A 16584-nucleotide genomic window follows, 5' to 3' on the forward strand; every position below is an offset into this window, starting at 1 on the left:
TCTGAATGGGTCGACTTGGCCTCGACCCTCCAAGCAACCCGGGTGTTTGGCGTCTCGCCTCGGCTCTGCTCGGCTCACCTGCAGTGTGAAAAAGGCAAGCCCCATTGTCTCAGGTTTCCCGCGACTTTCCTGTTGCATTCTGATTTTGTCACTGTGCCATTGTGGAAGCTCAGGGTAAAAAAATAAATTGGGCTGGGCTGTGAGAGCTGCTCACTCATCTCTCAATAAAGTTTTGGACTTTGCCATAAGACCAGTCTTCCTGTTGATGTCCCCGAGACTCTATTTCACTCCTTTTTTTTTCAAACAATGTACATGTGTATGATCTTACGGGAATTAATCTATGCTTGGGAACTCCCACCAATCGGGGAACCCTAACTTGAACTCTGCAAGCGCGACCGTGTTTGTAAACAACTTGTATCGCGATCTTCACACCTTTTTTATCGATCGTGGCAGCGCACTGGCAAGATCGTGAAGTCCGTGAGCTGCTCATTAGCCGCGGTGAAGAAGAGATCCAGCGGCAGATTTCTGGAACCATACGAGACACGGTGATTTATAGGACCATCGCCGGCATTTTGAGACACAATGATGACATTGTCAGCGTGATGGTGTATTAGAGAGAAAAACACAGGCACGCAGCCCTCACAGTGGGAGCTCAGACCCGCGTCTGCTGGAAGCTTGAATGCGCCCTAATGCTGAGCAAACATGGGTACAAAAACCCACTTTGACCCCCTCGCAATTGGCTTTGGCTACGTGAAACATCTAATTTGGCCTACTGAGTGAAGAATATTTTAACAGTTGCAGTCTCTTGGAGAGTTATGTACATGTACTCGCTTGTGCCTAAGGCTGCTGGTCTCTGCTTGATATCAAAGGAAAACATTTTAAAAATGTACAGTGAGAATGCTTTCAAAGTGAGTCAACCAAATCATGCAATAATTTATAGAATTTTCTCCCCGAAACAATGTTTCAGGCAAAATGTTCTCCCCTTGTCAAAATTTCACATTACAGGACCATTTAATCAAGATATACTGAAATATAAGCCCCAGGAACATTTAGTGACCATTTTATAATGCTGCATTTTTTTTCATGTTTACTGTTGTCATGTTAACATAATGTATGGACATGGGAATCTCCTTGAAATATCTTTTAAATGTTACCTGTTGGTTACTAGTTACTAGCTTTAAAGGATTTTATTTGAAATCAATCTTTAAAGCATTCTTTGAATTTAGAATGTTCCTTCGTGGTTATAAATGTACTCCATTGGTACCACTTTAAATCAATGAAGTAATTAACTTCTTCTGAATGTGCTTTGAACATTAGAGTATAAAGGATTTCCTTGAAAAACTTGGACTTCATTTTTCAATGTTGTGGGTGCATTCCCTGCTAGTTGGGAACTGATCCGTTTTTGATACTTTGGGAATCTCCTCACTGACTGCATGTGTGCATCACAATACATATGCTGAGTGTCATTTTGTCTAACAAGTATTTTGTTGGTTTCTCTGTTTCTTTTTCAGCAGAGATTTCACAGTTTGGTAGCGGTATCATTGTGGTGCCAGCACCAGCTAAGCGTTCTCCACCAACCCCACCAAAGAGGATGACCCCGATCACCAAGCGTCATTCTGTTGACCCTTGTCCTTCCAGCCAGGACCAAGAGTCTCCCACCACCAACAGGGCCCCTAGCCCTGTATCAGTACTCTCTACTGTGGTTAAAAGAGAAAGTAATGAGGGTAACTCGGCTGACGATGAAACCCTCTCTGAACATCTGCCCTCCCACATACCTCCGTCACCTCCCAGGGTTGAGTTGCTCCCTCCACCCAGCACCTGCTCTGGTCCTGTGCCCTCTGTGGAAGGGGACACCCCCAGCATCTCCAGCATTTCTGAGATTCCAAGCCATCTTACAGTCATTCCCCTGCATATCCTCATTCAGAGAGCTTTGGCCAGCCCCGGCCCTGCTCAGCCGAATCCAGATGGTTCCCAGAGGGCTCATTCACTGCTCTTTGAGTCACCTCCAGATTTCCTTGTCAATACAGGGGGTAACTCACGGAACTCTCTCCCTATCACCATAGAACCTCTCAGGCTGTAAGTTGTATACATACTGTGCATTATACTTTCTCATATGTAGTTTCGCTTGCTTTAACCCATTTGTTTAAAATAACTGTAATTATTGTAATTGTATTTAAATGTTTTGAATTCCTCAACTTTGGTCCCTGAATCCTCAGCAGAATAGTGTTGAAATGATAGCTGATTGAGGGGATATGGCAAACTGAACTCTAACTCATCTCAAACTCTGAATTCCTGAATGGTGTCACGGATGTTAGAGTAAACTGGTCCGCCTGAGGGGAGTGACCTTTGACCTGCTTGGGCAGTTGGCCAATCAGCACACTTTTTCTCACTCACTCACTCACTCACTCACTCACTCACTCACTCACTCACTCACATTGAGGCAATGAGCGCTGTGACTGGATGATGTGATAAGTAATGCAATGTGTGTTCAGATGAAGCATTACTACTCAGTATTCTCTCTCTCTCTATGTGTGTATATATGTGTATACCGGTATATATATATGTGTGTGTGTGTGTGTGTGTGTGTGTGAATATATATATATATATGTGTATATATATATACACACATATATACACACACACACACATATATATATATATATGTGTGTGTGTGTGTGTGTGTATATGTGTATATATACACATACATGTATACATATATGTGTACGTATGTATATATATGTATGTATATATGTGTGTATATATACTGTATGTGTGTGTATATATATATACTGTATATATATGTGTGTGTATATATATACTGTATATATATGTGTGTGTATATATATACTGTATATATATGTGTGTGTATGTATATATATGTGTGTGTATATGTATATATATGTGTGTGTGTGTATATATGTATATATATTTATATATGTGTGTGTGTGTGTATATATGTGTATATATATATGTATGTATATATATATATGTATGTATATGTATATATGTATATATATGTACATATGTGTGTATATATGTATATATGTATACATATGTATACACACACACATATATGTATATATACATATGTATACACACACACATATATGTATATATACATATGTATACACACACACACATATATATATATGTATATATATATATATGTATACACACATATATATGTGTATATGTATATATATGTATACACATATATATGTATATATATGTATATATGTATATGTATATATACATATGTATACACATATATATATGTATATATACACACACACATATACATATGTATATGTATATGTAGGGACTTGATAAGCTGAGGATGACAGTTGTTACTCAGGGCACCACTTGTTGCAATTTAGTTTTGTCCAATGAGACACAATCAGTCTCAGATTATAACTGATCAATGAGTTCTTTGCAGATCAGTGGCTTGCATACAAATATAAAAAGGAGTTGGGACACTTCTTAGAGTTTTATATAGATGTTAATATAAAAAGGAAAACACTTAAAACAGAATAATAGTTCCAGCAAAGCAATTAAGGCACATGAGGAGGATCGGACATGAATCATAAGATTTATCTGTGAAGTGGACGGTAAAGGTAGCAGTTAAAAAGGTGTGTGGTATGAGCGATAGTGACCTACAAGCAGAAGAAAAACTATTGAACAGACGTTAGCCAGACTCTGAGGAGTCAGGCTGAGTTGGCAGTGAGAGAGAGAGATCGAGGCCTGAATCGATGCAGCACTGATCTTTGTGATTGCGACAGCGCGAAAACCAACAGAACCAGCTTACGTTCTCAGCTGGACTGCTCCCGTCGATATATGGTACCTCTCCAATGAACTGGTAGGAAGACAGCCTTCAAAGCCTGAGGTTTACGCATTTGTAGGGATAAATAGGACACTCAAGCTGAATTTAGTTTCCACTGGAGTACGAGCAGTCTTCAGTATCACTTGTCCGCAAAGCAAACAGCTGATGCAGAGAGCCCTCCGCTCCCTTCTGGCATAAAACAAACCACGGTGGATTGTTTGGCACGACGTAGACGATTGGAGGCGTCCACCACCCGCAATATCCCCACCATATCATTTGAGTCCTGTTCTGTATTGCACTGCCCCCTGTTTAATGCACACTTTATTGTTTTTATTGAATTTAATTTATTCTGTGCATCACAGTTTGATGCAATACGTAAGGGTTATCCTTTAGTTCAAGTATTTCAGTTCATACTAGTAGTCATTACTATTATATTTGTTCGTCTTGAGTTTATAATTTTTTTTTTTTTACCCTGCACATCTTTTGTTTTGGGGCAGCATGGTAGTGCAGTGGTCAGAATCATTGAAGTCATTATGTAAATATGTTACCTTTATGGTTATAATTTTAAAGATATATATATATATATTTTACTGGTAATTGCTATTTAATTGGATTCTCTAAATTGACTGTAGGTGTGACTGTGAGTGTGAATGGTTGTCTGTCTCTATGTTGGCCCTGTGATGGACTGGTGACCTGTCCAGGGTGAACCCCGCCTCTCACCCGTAGACGCTGGGATAGGCTCCAGCCCCCCGCAACTCTTAATAGGAATAAGCGGAAGAAAATGGATGGATGGATGAATGGACAAATACAGATAGGCAATCCTACACAGGTTCTGTCTCCATGTTGACACGGCTCTTTCCTGAACTGCCTGGAATGAACAGCAGAGGGTGCATTAAAAGCCTCTGATAAAATGACATGAATGTAGGCCGACATAAGAGGTCATGAGGAACTGCTTAAACAGTCAGTAGCTTTGTGACATGGCTTGAGTCAATCAGTCCAGTTTCTATTTTCCCTTCTTCTTCCAGGCTTTTTTCTGACCTATTCATCTATCAAGTTATAAAACTACTGGCCTAAAAGTCTATCATGGTTGGACAATACAGTGATCCTCTAGTCAGTCTGACATACCTTCAGCCATTCCAGGATTGTTTTCTCCCTCCGCGGTCCTGTGTGAAGGCAGCCTTGAATCACATGATGTAGGCAGGATCATCATCTGAGATCTTCATCGCTTGCTGGAGGTGGCACAGGGCAGGTAGAACCACGGAGCAGGATACATACTTTTCCCCACCAGTGGTCCCCAGTCCGTGCTACAAACATAGCACCTGTCAACTTCTCCTCTTTCGCGGCCTTCTATGCAGTGTGCTGGTCACGGATTCTTGTCCTCATGATGGCTCACCTCGCTAAAAGTTCGTAAGAAGGGTCGCCAGTGGCCGCCTGGAGGATAAGTTGAAGCTGATAGGCCAGCAGTTGATGGCAGTCTATTGAGCTATGAGATTAGTTAGCTTGGTTGTTAGAGCTGTGGTGAGGGGCTTGTCTTGGCTGGACTGCAACGATGTAGTTTGACAAACACGACTTTTCCCCACTACATCAGTGCTTGGCCTGGCATCCTCCTTGATTACGGCGGCTAAGGGATGCTTTGCATTCAGGTGATACTGTAGACAAAGGAACTCCAACAGTAAATTACTTCTGCTATGCACAAGGTGCAAACAACTTTATTTTGTTGAGATTTCCATCCGGAAGCTTTTAGAAAACAAATTTGCCCTGAAGCAAACCCGTCCTTATGGGATCCGTCATGTTCAGTATTTGATGCGGTCGAGCGCTACCATGATGAGTTTCACACTGGTTCTGACGAGCCCCACACCCCTCCCTGTGAAATCTGGCCTCAAAATTCATAGTTTGCTCATTATTGAATTGAACAGATTAAAGTGCGATAAGAAAATTATCACACTTGAATCTATTCAAAAACTTAGCACGTTAACGCTGTTAAAGCTGGTACTGCCTCAGCACTAATATGACTATAACTATATATATATACATACATATATACATACATACACACAAAATATGTTTACTGTGTATATAATGTTTGCGTGTGTGTGTTTAACAGTTTGTTTTGTCCAGAATGATTGCAAGGATGGTGGATGTCCATAGTTTCTCTCCCTTCTTTCAAGACGTTTCTCACATTCATACACACTAAGTGCCTCAAACTTGGAAGAACTAAAGGAAGCTACAAGTAACTCATTTCCATCTTCAGTCATGATTGGCTGAAGTAAATCATTTTTAAGTCATAATAGATATAAAGTTCAACTAAAATTCATAAAATGTGAAGCCCTCGTGCAAACACAAAGGTTTTTTTAATGCTAGCATGGATGTTCAGACATTCTAAAAAATATATTGCCTCACTCGGTGTACAGAGGACCTTGAAATGACCCTTGTTTTTTAAGTGAAGCTTTGTAGAAGAAGGTGACCGTGCTCCATTTTGTTCGCTCAAGACCTTGTTAAATCAGCGTTTCTGCTGCATAACCTCTGCACTGAAGTGTGGAATTAAGAAGCATTTTGTTTGTTGCAGCCGAGCCTTGAGGTCATCCACCTAAAGTGTGCAGTTTTTGTTTTTAGGTTTTTGGCTGGATAATGGTTTTCCAATCAGCTTCATATGTTTCTCCTGCTGCACCCCCAAGTCCTTGATAGGGTCCAATTCCTACAGCAGCTCATTTTAAGAGCGTTGTATCCCTTGAAAGGCCAACATGATCTGTTACACAACCTAGACAGGATCCCAAAAACGAGCAATCCAATATACGCAATTGGGACTCGTTTTGATTGTGAGTTGTAACCCAGAGAATCAAACCAAATGGGGAGAATCTTGACACCACTCCTGATAATAATGTAATGATGATCTCTCGTTTGTCTTAATGTCAACATATTGATTTGTGTGGTGGCTTTTGTCAGTGTAAATTGATCTCTTTTAATCCAAGTCAAGAGCAGTGTTTTTTTTTATTAGCAGTTCCTGATGTTAATAGTTTGGCCCATTTTTCACTCATGAAGATTGATTGTGAACAGTGTGATGTAACGGTCCCTGGTTTATACGCACAGGCCCGAAGATGATGACTTTGACATGGAGGAGGAGCTGCAGAAGCTGCACCCTCAGAGATCTCTCTATCAGCCTGAACTGGAACCACGCAGCCGGAGGGGTATAGTTGGAGATCCCAAAGTGGATATAATTCCAGAGGATGAAGGCCCCTGTGCCAGTGAGGAGTCTGACTCTGATGGCCCCATCCTCTACAGAGATGATGATGATGGTGATGAGGAAGGCCCTCCAAGTACGTTGCGCTTTCTTTCTTGTAATATGGTAGAGAATGGTCAAACGGTACTGCTTGAAATATTCATTCGTGGTTTTTTTCCCCCTTGTATTCAAAGCTTGCATTTCCCTATGAAACTTTTCAAATGCAGTTAGAGGAGCAGGCAGTATTTTGTACAGAATCGTTAGAGAAAAAAATGAAATGAATGGTGATTCATTACATACACAACATAGATAAATTAATTTAATCACACGTTGTCATGGTTCAGTTCACTTGTCTGGTCTCATCCTCATTGTATTACAGTGGAGCTTTAGGTATGTGGGGCTTATTTACGAACCATTGTCTGAAAATAATGAAACACTTTGCAGTTCTCCGGATGAAAAAAATTGTAAATACTGGGTGCAGAGACCATATCATGAAACTTGTCGTGAGCATATCCATCCATATGCATTCTGTTAATAACCTGATAACCTTTGTCTAAAATTGCCTCAAATGTAACAGAGCTGAATACCTTGAGTCGTTTTCCCTGTAGTTTTAATCATTTTTTTGGTTGAACTGACCCAACTTGCACTTAACAAGACTTACTTAAAATTGAGAACTTGAGTTATCTTCAGTGTTAAGGGGTCAGCATGGGTAGGTAGTGCTCCCAAAATTGTGCTCATCCTTTCATGGGAAAATTTTGAAGAGGAGTTTGATACCAGTAGTTGAGATACCAGTATCTCTTGTAAACAAATGCATAGAAATAAACTTTTGCGTTTTAGTGGTTATCGTGCTTCATGTTTGATTATCATGTCCATGTCAGCTGTCCACAGTAGTTCAGATCAATATAGCAATGCTGACAGAATGAATTTACTAGCCTTAATTTCCCCAAAGAGGGACTTCAAAATCATTATGGCTACCAGATTTTCTCCATTATCCAAAGCTCTCCCATTCAAAACAATACAAAAGGTGGCATTAACTGTTTTTGCTCAAACGAAAAATATTATATTATTAGGGCCTGAGCCAGAAGGTACTTCAGGCGAAGACCTATTGAATTTGCTCAACACACTAGAATACTAGTGTGCATAAGTTGCGCCTCACAATGGCCATTATTTATCGAATGAGCGTACAAACCAGCATACAAACAGGACTCGCGTGAGATTTACAAAACATGCGTATCACGGCCCGTACGAACGTGTAGCTGGTGATCCATCTTTGATGCCGCTGTTGCAAGATGTGCTTACTCATGGAGAATTGTTGGGTGCAAATTCATTGAAGGAGTTTCGCGCTAGACCTGCACTACTTGTGAAGTGTCACGAGAGAACCTTTGCTGTGCTGTGCTTGGCGCTATGCAAATAAAATTGACTTGACCAATGGATTGGAAGTCTGTCACACTACACTGAAATGGAATTGTAACGACTAAAGTTGAATACAGATGATTGACTGTTTAGGGAGGATGAAATGCAGTTTTAAAGCAAATGAATTCAGTTTCAAATTATTGTAAAGCAGTTCCCAATAATATATTATATTATATAATATATTCAACTTAAGATTATGATATTAAATTCCAGTTTTTCAATGCAATGATTCAAGCTGCCGCTTCAAATTTAAGTAAGTCATTCAGTTCAGTTTCTAGCGGTACTTTTTTCAGCCCATGCTTTTTGAAAGGGTGCCAGATCTTAAGGACCTGTTCCTTTCTAGGTGCCAATCAAAATACTGCCATTGTCTTGATGCAAAGACATTGTAAAAAGTCAGCCTCAGATTGCTTACAGATGAACGTAGCTTGGACTTTCAGTTTTTCAATCAGAACTACAGCCTCATTTGCTCTTGATTGACACAGACAGAGTAATTTTGCCTCCCAAACTAAAGAACCATCACAACTAAACCACATAAATGGGCTCGACTTGGAGCCTCTGGTTTTACTTTGGTGAATACCACTTGTTGCATACCTCTCTTCTTGCTGTGATGTGGATTTTTCGAGCTGCTAGTTCTTACAAACCCAGGTCGCGGTAGGGAAGAGGAAAGTACCGTAACACACAACCAATCCAGTGGTTGGGATTGGAGATAAAAGTGTTTTTATTGGTAAGACAGGTGGATATTTTCACAGGGAACAGAAAAGTGCCGCCAGGTACTGTCAAAACAATGACGCAAATTTAACCAAAGGAGGACTTCTTAAAATGAGATGGAGCAAACTCTCTATTTACTAAGGTGAAGAAATCAAATATTCGTAAAATAAAACCTGATTAACTAAGCTGGCAAACTAGTGGAAAAACAGAAACACAATGACCAGCACCCCTGAACCTGGTGCAACGAAACAGTGAAAACCCTAAAGTGAGTGTACATGTGGAAAAGAACAACATCTAACCCTGGCCCAAATCTGGGATGCACATGAGACTTAGCTCACACAATCTAAACAGTTGCCAAAACGAGTTACAAGAGGTGTCTGCCACCAAGCAGTTGCACCAATCAGCCACCGGGGATCCCTACAGGGGGTCAATCGAGCACGCCTTGTTAGAGAGACATTCAGACACACACACAGAAGGGAACTAAGGCCCACTACTCAGGGTAGTAACACGAGTTAAAATCGAGGCGAAATTAGATGTGAGCCATTTTCTTTTATTTGCACCAGAGAGCAGTTCAAAGGAATTGGATCGTAAAATCTTTTAAATCTTGTGATATTCTGTTTGACAGGCGGGCTGGCCAGTCGTGTGAAGAGAAAGGACACATTGGCACTGAAGCTGGAGAAACAAGAGAGAGAGGATGGGAACACAAAGGAGAACCATGACACCACGAGTTGGCAAAATAGGGAGCAGTGGGTGGCAGTGAGGAACAAGATTGGTAACACGCTGACACGGTAAAGAACTGCTGCATGTCAGCAAACTGATGCACATGAGCAGGAATACGTATATCATCGTCATAAAATTAAGATTTGGTCAGTTAATAACATCCACCACTTCTTTAAAAGTCGTCATTCTTCTGTTGTGTAATTGTACTGTTGGAGCTTCTCCATGTTATGTCATCAAATGGTAGCAACTGCCTTCATTTAACTCAGAGGTTCCCATTCCTTCACCACAAGAAGGCTTCTGTCAGAAACCAGTCTTTTTCAATGTCACTTTGTAATTATGTTGAGTCGTGTTTTAATTTTTTTTCCACTTGGCTGATAAATGAGGCCGTGATAAACAGGAGACGTGATTTCTGTGTAAAAAGAAAACGATAGTCACTTCTCGAGACAGAATTGGGCCCCATCAGTCTCTAAAGGTCAGTGCTGGCCTGTGCCTTTTGTCTCCAGGCGGCTGAGTCAGAGACCGACAGTAGAAGAACTGGAACAAAGAAACATCCTTCAAGGTAAGGTCTCTACAGCCATCTGACACAGTTTCTGGTAAGAGAATTACAGTGTTAGTGTTCTGCAGTAAATTAATGGATTTGTTTGTCAACACAATCTGTAGGAAAAGAATAAATTTAATATAATGGCTGCTAGCTATCAAGATAGATTCCAATGGTATACCTCTGTGTGTGTGTTGCTCTCTTAAGTGATGCACGCTGTAAGTACTCCAATTTCAAATTTGCAAACCTTGATAGGTTTTTGCATACAGTGCACAAGTGAGATCTGATCAGAAGTGACCAGCAATGTTGGGAAAAGACAGTACTGTCGGGTGTATTCCTCCACTCTCACTAGGAATATCACGTGATGAAAATAAAACCTCATGAGAAGCATATGCCAGTTTTAACCGCGCTGATATCATGCAGTTTGTGTTTAATCGTAAAGAGATGAAAACTGAAACTGACAGAAGAATGCACAAAGAGCCCCACCTGCAATATGTCACCAGTTGTCAATTTCCCTTGTCTGTTAGCCCAATGACATATTGTGTGTGTACTCTCAGCGAAACCATGCAAGTCTTGAGTAGGCTTTGATTGGAGGTAGGTGCACGGAGTCAGCAGAATGATTTGAGGTTTATTTGGGCAATGGCTTGTGTGAGGGTTTTTGTTTTGTTTTGTTTCAACGGAGGCTTACCATTTCCTCTAAAACTACTGAAGGAATGCCACTGGTCTGGCCATCCGTCTACTGTGTTCAATTTTTCTTTTAGAGACTGATTTTAAATGTGCTGTTTCCCTCACCACACATAAAATGAATCAACATATAAATACACTACTGGGGAGATTGTGTCTTCCTCTTGACCCAAGACGTGCTCAAAACAGAAGGAGAAAGATGAGCAGGGGGGAAAAACTGTATGGGGAGAGTTAAGACACACAACAAACTAACAACAGAAGGAATATAGTAAACTAGCCACCAGTAACATCTACTGGCTACTTTAGCAATCAGCATCAGCATAATATGGACATTTAAGTGTTAGCACTGATGCTAACTGACTACACAATGCTGATATCCGTGTTAGCAAAGCTTTTAGAATACGACTAGAACGAATACGAACACTGTTACCAAGGGTGGCAGCCGGAGCCTCTTCAGCCTCCTCCTGCAGCAGCAATCAGGGAACCATCAGGTGCCAAAGTCCACTCAGACACTAATGAAGGTTGCAGTTGTTTCAGGGCCACAGCCTTCCTGTATCCTTAATATTCAGTGATTCCACAGCTGCATGTTGTAGAAAGACCTTATGAACACCTACTGTGATAAATCTTTTCACAAATTGTTCAAATTAAAATAAAGCTGCATTCTGGGCAGAGGTCCCCAGCGACTCAAGATTCCTCCTACAATGGCTACCATGATTTGTGATCTCATGGAATGTTTTCCCTCTCCAGCAAAAAATGAGGTGGATCGCCGGCTAGAGAGGTGTGAAATAAAACGTCGGCTCACCAGAAAGGTCAGGATGCAACTGTGTTGTACATAGTGAAAATGTTTTGTCGACATTATTGATGTGACACTGTCTTGCTAGAAGGTTTGTCTTCTAATGAGGATTTTTCAACCTCCAAGAATATTGATTTTAACAAATATTGCCCATATTGTTTCAATAACTAGAAGACAGTATGATCTGTAAGTTACCTGTGATCTGTTGTTGTCTATCATGGGACCCCCAAGAATGTATTTGTTTTCTCCTTGTAGAGTGATACCCAGAGCTTGTGTGTGTGTGTGTGTGTGTGTGTGTGTGTGTGTGTGTGTGTGTGTGTGTGTACACATACATATATATATATATTTATATACACACACACACACACACATATATGTATATATATATATATACACACACATATATGTGTGTGTATATATATATGTGTATATATATACATATATGTATATATACACACATATATATTTGTGTATATATATACACATATATGTGTGTGTGTGTGTATATATATATACATATATGTGTGTGTGTATATGTGTATACACACACACACACATATATATATATGTGTGTGTGTGTGTGTATATATATATATATATATATATATATATATATATGAACTTTTTCAAGTTATTCTTTACACATTAACAGTATGCAAATCATTTTTAATAAATGTAACCTACCGTCATTAGCTTTAGCTGCCGCTCGGTAACACGTCAAAGCATTGGCGTCACCACCATTATAAGTGGGTCCAGACCCACCCACTTTTAGAGTCCAATAATATTGGACCCACCCACTTTTAGAGTCCAATAATATTGGACCCACCCACTTTTAGAGTCCAATAATATTGGACCCACCCACTTTTACCATAATTTGGGGAAATTTTCTGGTCAAAATTCAATATATCAATGTATGTACTAGATTATTGAGATGCTTGATCTTTGAGAACCGATATCAGCCTGTACCATTTATTTTGTAATATAATTTAATCTGGACAATCACCCCCCCCTCCAAGCTCCACTTGGTTTGCTCTCTGCATGCGCCCGTAGTTTACCAAACCTGTAAGTTTCCTTGCAACACCCCTGCGTCAATGTAAACACCAAGATGTAGATGTGATAACCCTGGGCCACACATACTTCAAGTTCTACTGTTACCAACCTCTATACCTCTACATCTACACAGGCGCTTGGAGGGGCTTTGCTACATTCGTCATGTTCGCTCCTTTTGTCGGCACGGTTCTGTTGCATCTCTTGCGTCTGGGCGTGCTGCTGTCCTCTGGCTTTCCGTGTTCATGTGACTCAAATCCAAAGGAGCTCCAAACAGCACTTCTGCTGATTTGTTTATTTATTAAAACTGATTGCGAAGGCCCTGCAGACGCCATCTCATGGCAGCTTACACACGTAGAGCGACGACATTAAGAAAAAAAAATACAACCAGCAGTGTTTGTTTGAGCGAGGCAGGAGGAGAGGGGCTGCTGTGTGATGGCTCGCCCCCCCAGGGCAGCAGTCTGTTTGTATGTGTGTGTCTGTTTGTATGTGTGTGTGTGTGTGTGTGTGTGTGTGTGTGTGTGTTAGCGGCGGTGGCACGTGTGTAAACCAAGGAGGCAGGTAGAGTATCGATACTATTGAAAAGTCATTTACAGTAGTGCCGTTTTTACTTTTCAAAATCAATATTTAATCGATAAATCTATATTTCTGACAACACGACTGACCAGTGGCTTACATGGGGACAGTCGATGATCAAAAAACGAGCACCTGTGACAATTAGATAATCAGTTCGCTGTTGTAGAACAGTCAACCTGAAATCTGCCACATGCAAACAACGGAGTCAAACTACATACGTGTCTCACCATCCGTCAGCATTACCTGTCTCTACCGCTGTCACTCACATGAGCAACCTGACTAAAACAGCTAACTAACTTTACTGCTATTGCTAATGTAATCAGAAAGTCCCTGTCTGAACCACTAGCTTCAGACCTCTTCCTTTGAAAGGGAGGAGGTGTGGTGTCTGCTTGTAAACCTTGTTTTTAACCATTCTGTACATTTTTACCCTCAATTTGTGTATTCTTAACCCTCAAGTCAAACCAAAAAAAAAATGCGTGTGTCAACAGGTGCCAGAGACGACACTGTAAAGTGCTTTGAATACCGCTAAGGTTGAGAGGCACTGGAGAGAAATGAGCCAATTTACTGGATGATTGCAGGGTTTCATGATAGCTTGTCTTTGCTGATGGGCCCTCCGTCTTCTTCTCGATTTTTTCCTCTACCATTCTAATGAGCTAAAAACATCTGGGACAATGATGACACACTCTTCATTTTCCAAACAGCTTTCACAGAGACCCACAGTGGCTGAACTTCAGGCAAGGAAGATCTTGCGTTTTCATGAGTATGTGGAAACTACCCATGCCCAGGACTATGACCGGCGAGCTGAAAAACCTTGGACCAAGCTCACCCCTGCTGACAAGGTGACACTCTAAAGATCCTCACTGCCACACATAAAAACATTTGACACTCCTATTACACCAACAGGGTTTTTGTAAACAGAGAATCTTTCTGCATTATAAGTGTTTGAGATGGGTCACTTGTAAGAGGAATTCCCTGTTCAGGAGAAGGCCGTACGGATGCTTCATGCTGGGTTACTTAATGCTGACTTTTACCAAGTAACTGTATGGTCAAGTGAAGCCTTGAAAATATGTAGGAACAGGATTCTGGCCTCAGTAGAGCTCATAATGAACATTTTGTTAGTGTAGCTGGTGACAGTCTTTGGGGGTCTCACAGAAGATCTCTAAAAGGCCAGATGCATTTCCATTGAATGAATTGTGTGAAATATCAACAGGGAAATCATTTATTTCTCAATATGTGAATGTTAAAGCCAGTTTAGCCGAAGTGCTGTTTCTTTCATTTCTCAGGCTGCCATCCGCAAGGAGCTCAACGATTTCAAGAGTTCAGAGATGGAGGTTCACGAAGACAGTCGGAGATATACCCGGTCAGACTTCTAAAAATCAATCGATAATTCACCTCAGCCGTTCTCTGCTTTTATTTAGCACATATGTCTGTCCTCCATGAGGTATTTGTTTTCTATTGAGGCAGCTGAATTGGCTGCTTTTACTCTTAAGACCTGTTAATTTGCCATGTGAAAGCCATGTACACGTACCGGTACATTGTAACATTCTCCTTGTCCTTTCTTCAGATTCCATAGACCTTAGCTGTCTGCACTGCTGGGTAAAGCACTACTATTGGTGGATCCAAAGCTGAAATGAGCGAGACAAGTTAAGTCACTGATTGCCATCAGTTGACTCGGTGGAATTTAAGTCTTCTATGATGGAGGTACATCTTGTGTACCACCTTCTCCTTCCCTCCTTCAACATGGGATTTCCCCTCCTCTCATTACAGAAGGACAATGTACAAAGAGAGCCTACTGTACTTTGTTGGTACTATTGATATGTTTGGTTCTTGGTCTGATCAATAGCTACAAAGCAGCATTTTTCCCTCTGAAATGATTCAAGGTTCTGATAACAAATGAGTTTGGTCAAACTGTGTGTTTCTTCAGGTTCAGAAAAGCTGACTGTACTGTGTGCATTTTACTGTGTTCGACTATTAAATGATCCTTATGGAGCAAATTACTTTTTTTTTTTTTAGAATAAGGCACCTTATGTTCCTTAATTGGGTGTTTTGGTGTAATTTTGTTTCTAATTGAAATATTCCAGTCAGAGAAAGTTTTATTGTACTTTATATATTCAGGTCTTTAGCTGGCTACGATTGTAAAGACACCTGTGTAGATTGGATGGACTTGGTATTGTATATATGCCGTAATGCAGTCATGTTTTAATTATAAATTATCCCTCAAATGTTGTCTCCAATGGCTATAAAATATCTACTTTTTATACAGATTTTTGCATTATTAGCAATACACTTGGATATTAAAATAACTTGTGATTGATACTAACATTTGGTGTGATTGCCTTCATTCAGTAGAAAGTCATCATTTTATTATTCTTCCATCTGATGGAACAGATATGAAGTTCTTACCAGATGGGGGCAGTGTTTTGCAGACAGTGCAGTATAGTTAGAGGGTTCTCAAAAGTTTCAGGACCCCAAAGTTGACTCAGTAAACAACAGACCATAACGTGAAGTTATTTTACTCCGGGTTACTTGTAAATCAAGCAGCTTCAGTCTGCTCCTTTCCTGTTTCTGGTCTTGGTGCTGACCCACGAACCACTGCATTGTTTAGTGGAGGATTATTTAAGATCTGTCACGGACACAGAGGTCTAATGGAGGAAAACATTCCTTTTCACGCAATTAGGAGCAAAGCCACACACTGTTGTAATCATAAACTTGACAGGAGAGGTAATGCTGTACCAAAAAAATAGAATTAAGCATTAATTCCTGAAGTTAATTTTTAGACAGCGATGAAGGCCATTTATTCCCACACTTAAAGTTGTTGTAGGCTAAATCAAGCCTTACGAGAGACAAATGTCAATGTATGATTACACTTAAGAGAATATATTGGCCGAGCAGTTGATTTTATTTGATTTTGTAATTTAGTCACAAGAATAGATAATCACTGTCACAGTTTGGCAATACTGTTGTGGTTACTGTTCACAGCTGCAAGTGACACATGCTAATTTAGGTCAAGTCAATTTTCAAGTCAGTTTTATTTATAATGACTCTTTACTAGTAGACCAGGTCTAGTA

At 40.4% G+C, this 16584-nt stretch overlaps 1 protein-coding gene across 5 annotated transcripts in view; it reads left to right on the forward strand.

Annotated features, from left to right (window-relative positions):
• phactr4a (phosphatase and actin regulator 4a) overlaps positions 1 to 15828 on the forward strand; it is a 46416-nt gene extending 30588 nt beyond the window's left edge. For 4 of the 5 annotated variants that reach the window (XM_086194337.1, XM_086194338.1, XM_086194336.1 and 1 more), the window contains 8 exons: positions 1512 to 2076; positions 6908 to 7134; positions 9784 to 9946; positions 10382 to 10437; positions 11848 to 11909; positions 14218 to 14355; positions 14800 to 14876; positions 15081 to 15828. In XM_086194337.1, the coding sequence (XP_086050463.1) occupies positions 1512 to 2076; positions 6908 to 7134; positions 9784 to 9946; positions 10382 to 10437; positions 11848 to 11909; positions 14218 to 14355; positions 14800 to 14876; positions 15081 to 15096 (1304 nt within the window). In that variant the 3' untranslated portion in view covers positions 15097 to 15828. The remainder of the gene's footprint in view (positions 1 to 1511; positions 2077 to 6907; positions 7135 to 9783; positions 9947 to 10381; positions 10438 to 11847; positions 11910 to 14217; positions 14356 to 14799; positions 14877 to 15080) is intronic. The other variant, XM_086194339.1, reaches the window with a different exon arrangement.
• Positions 15829 to 16584: the final 756 nt, after the last annotated feature.

The sequence above is a fragment of the Aulostomus chinensis genome, chromosome 22, assembly GCF_037954235.1.
Source record: "Aulostomus chinensis isolate RoL2024-O1b breed Wild chromosome 22, RoL_Achi_v1.0, whole genome shotgun sequence".
Taxonomy (NCBI): Eukaryota; Metazoa; Chordata; class Actinopteri; order Syngnathiformes; family Aulostomidae; genus Aulostomus; species Aulostomus chinensis.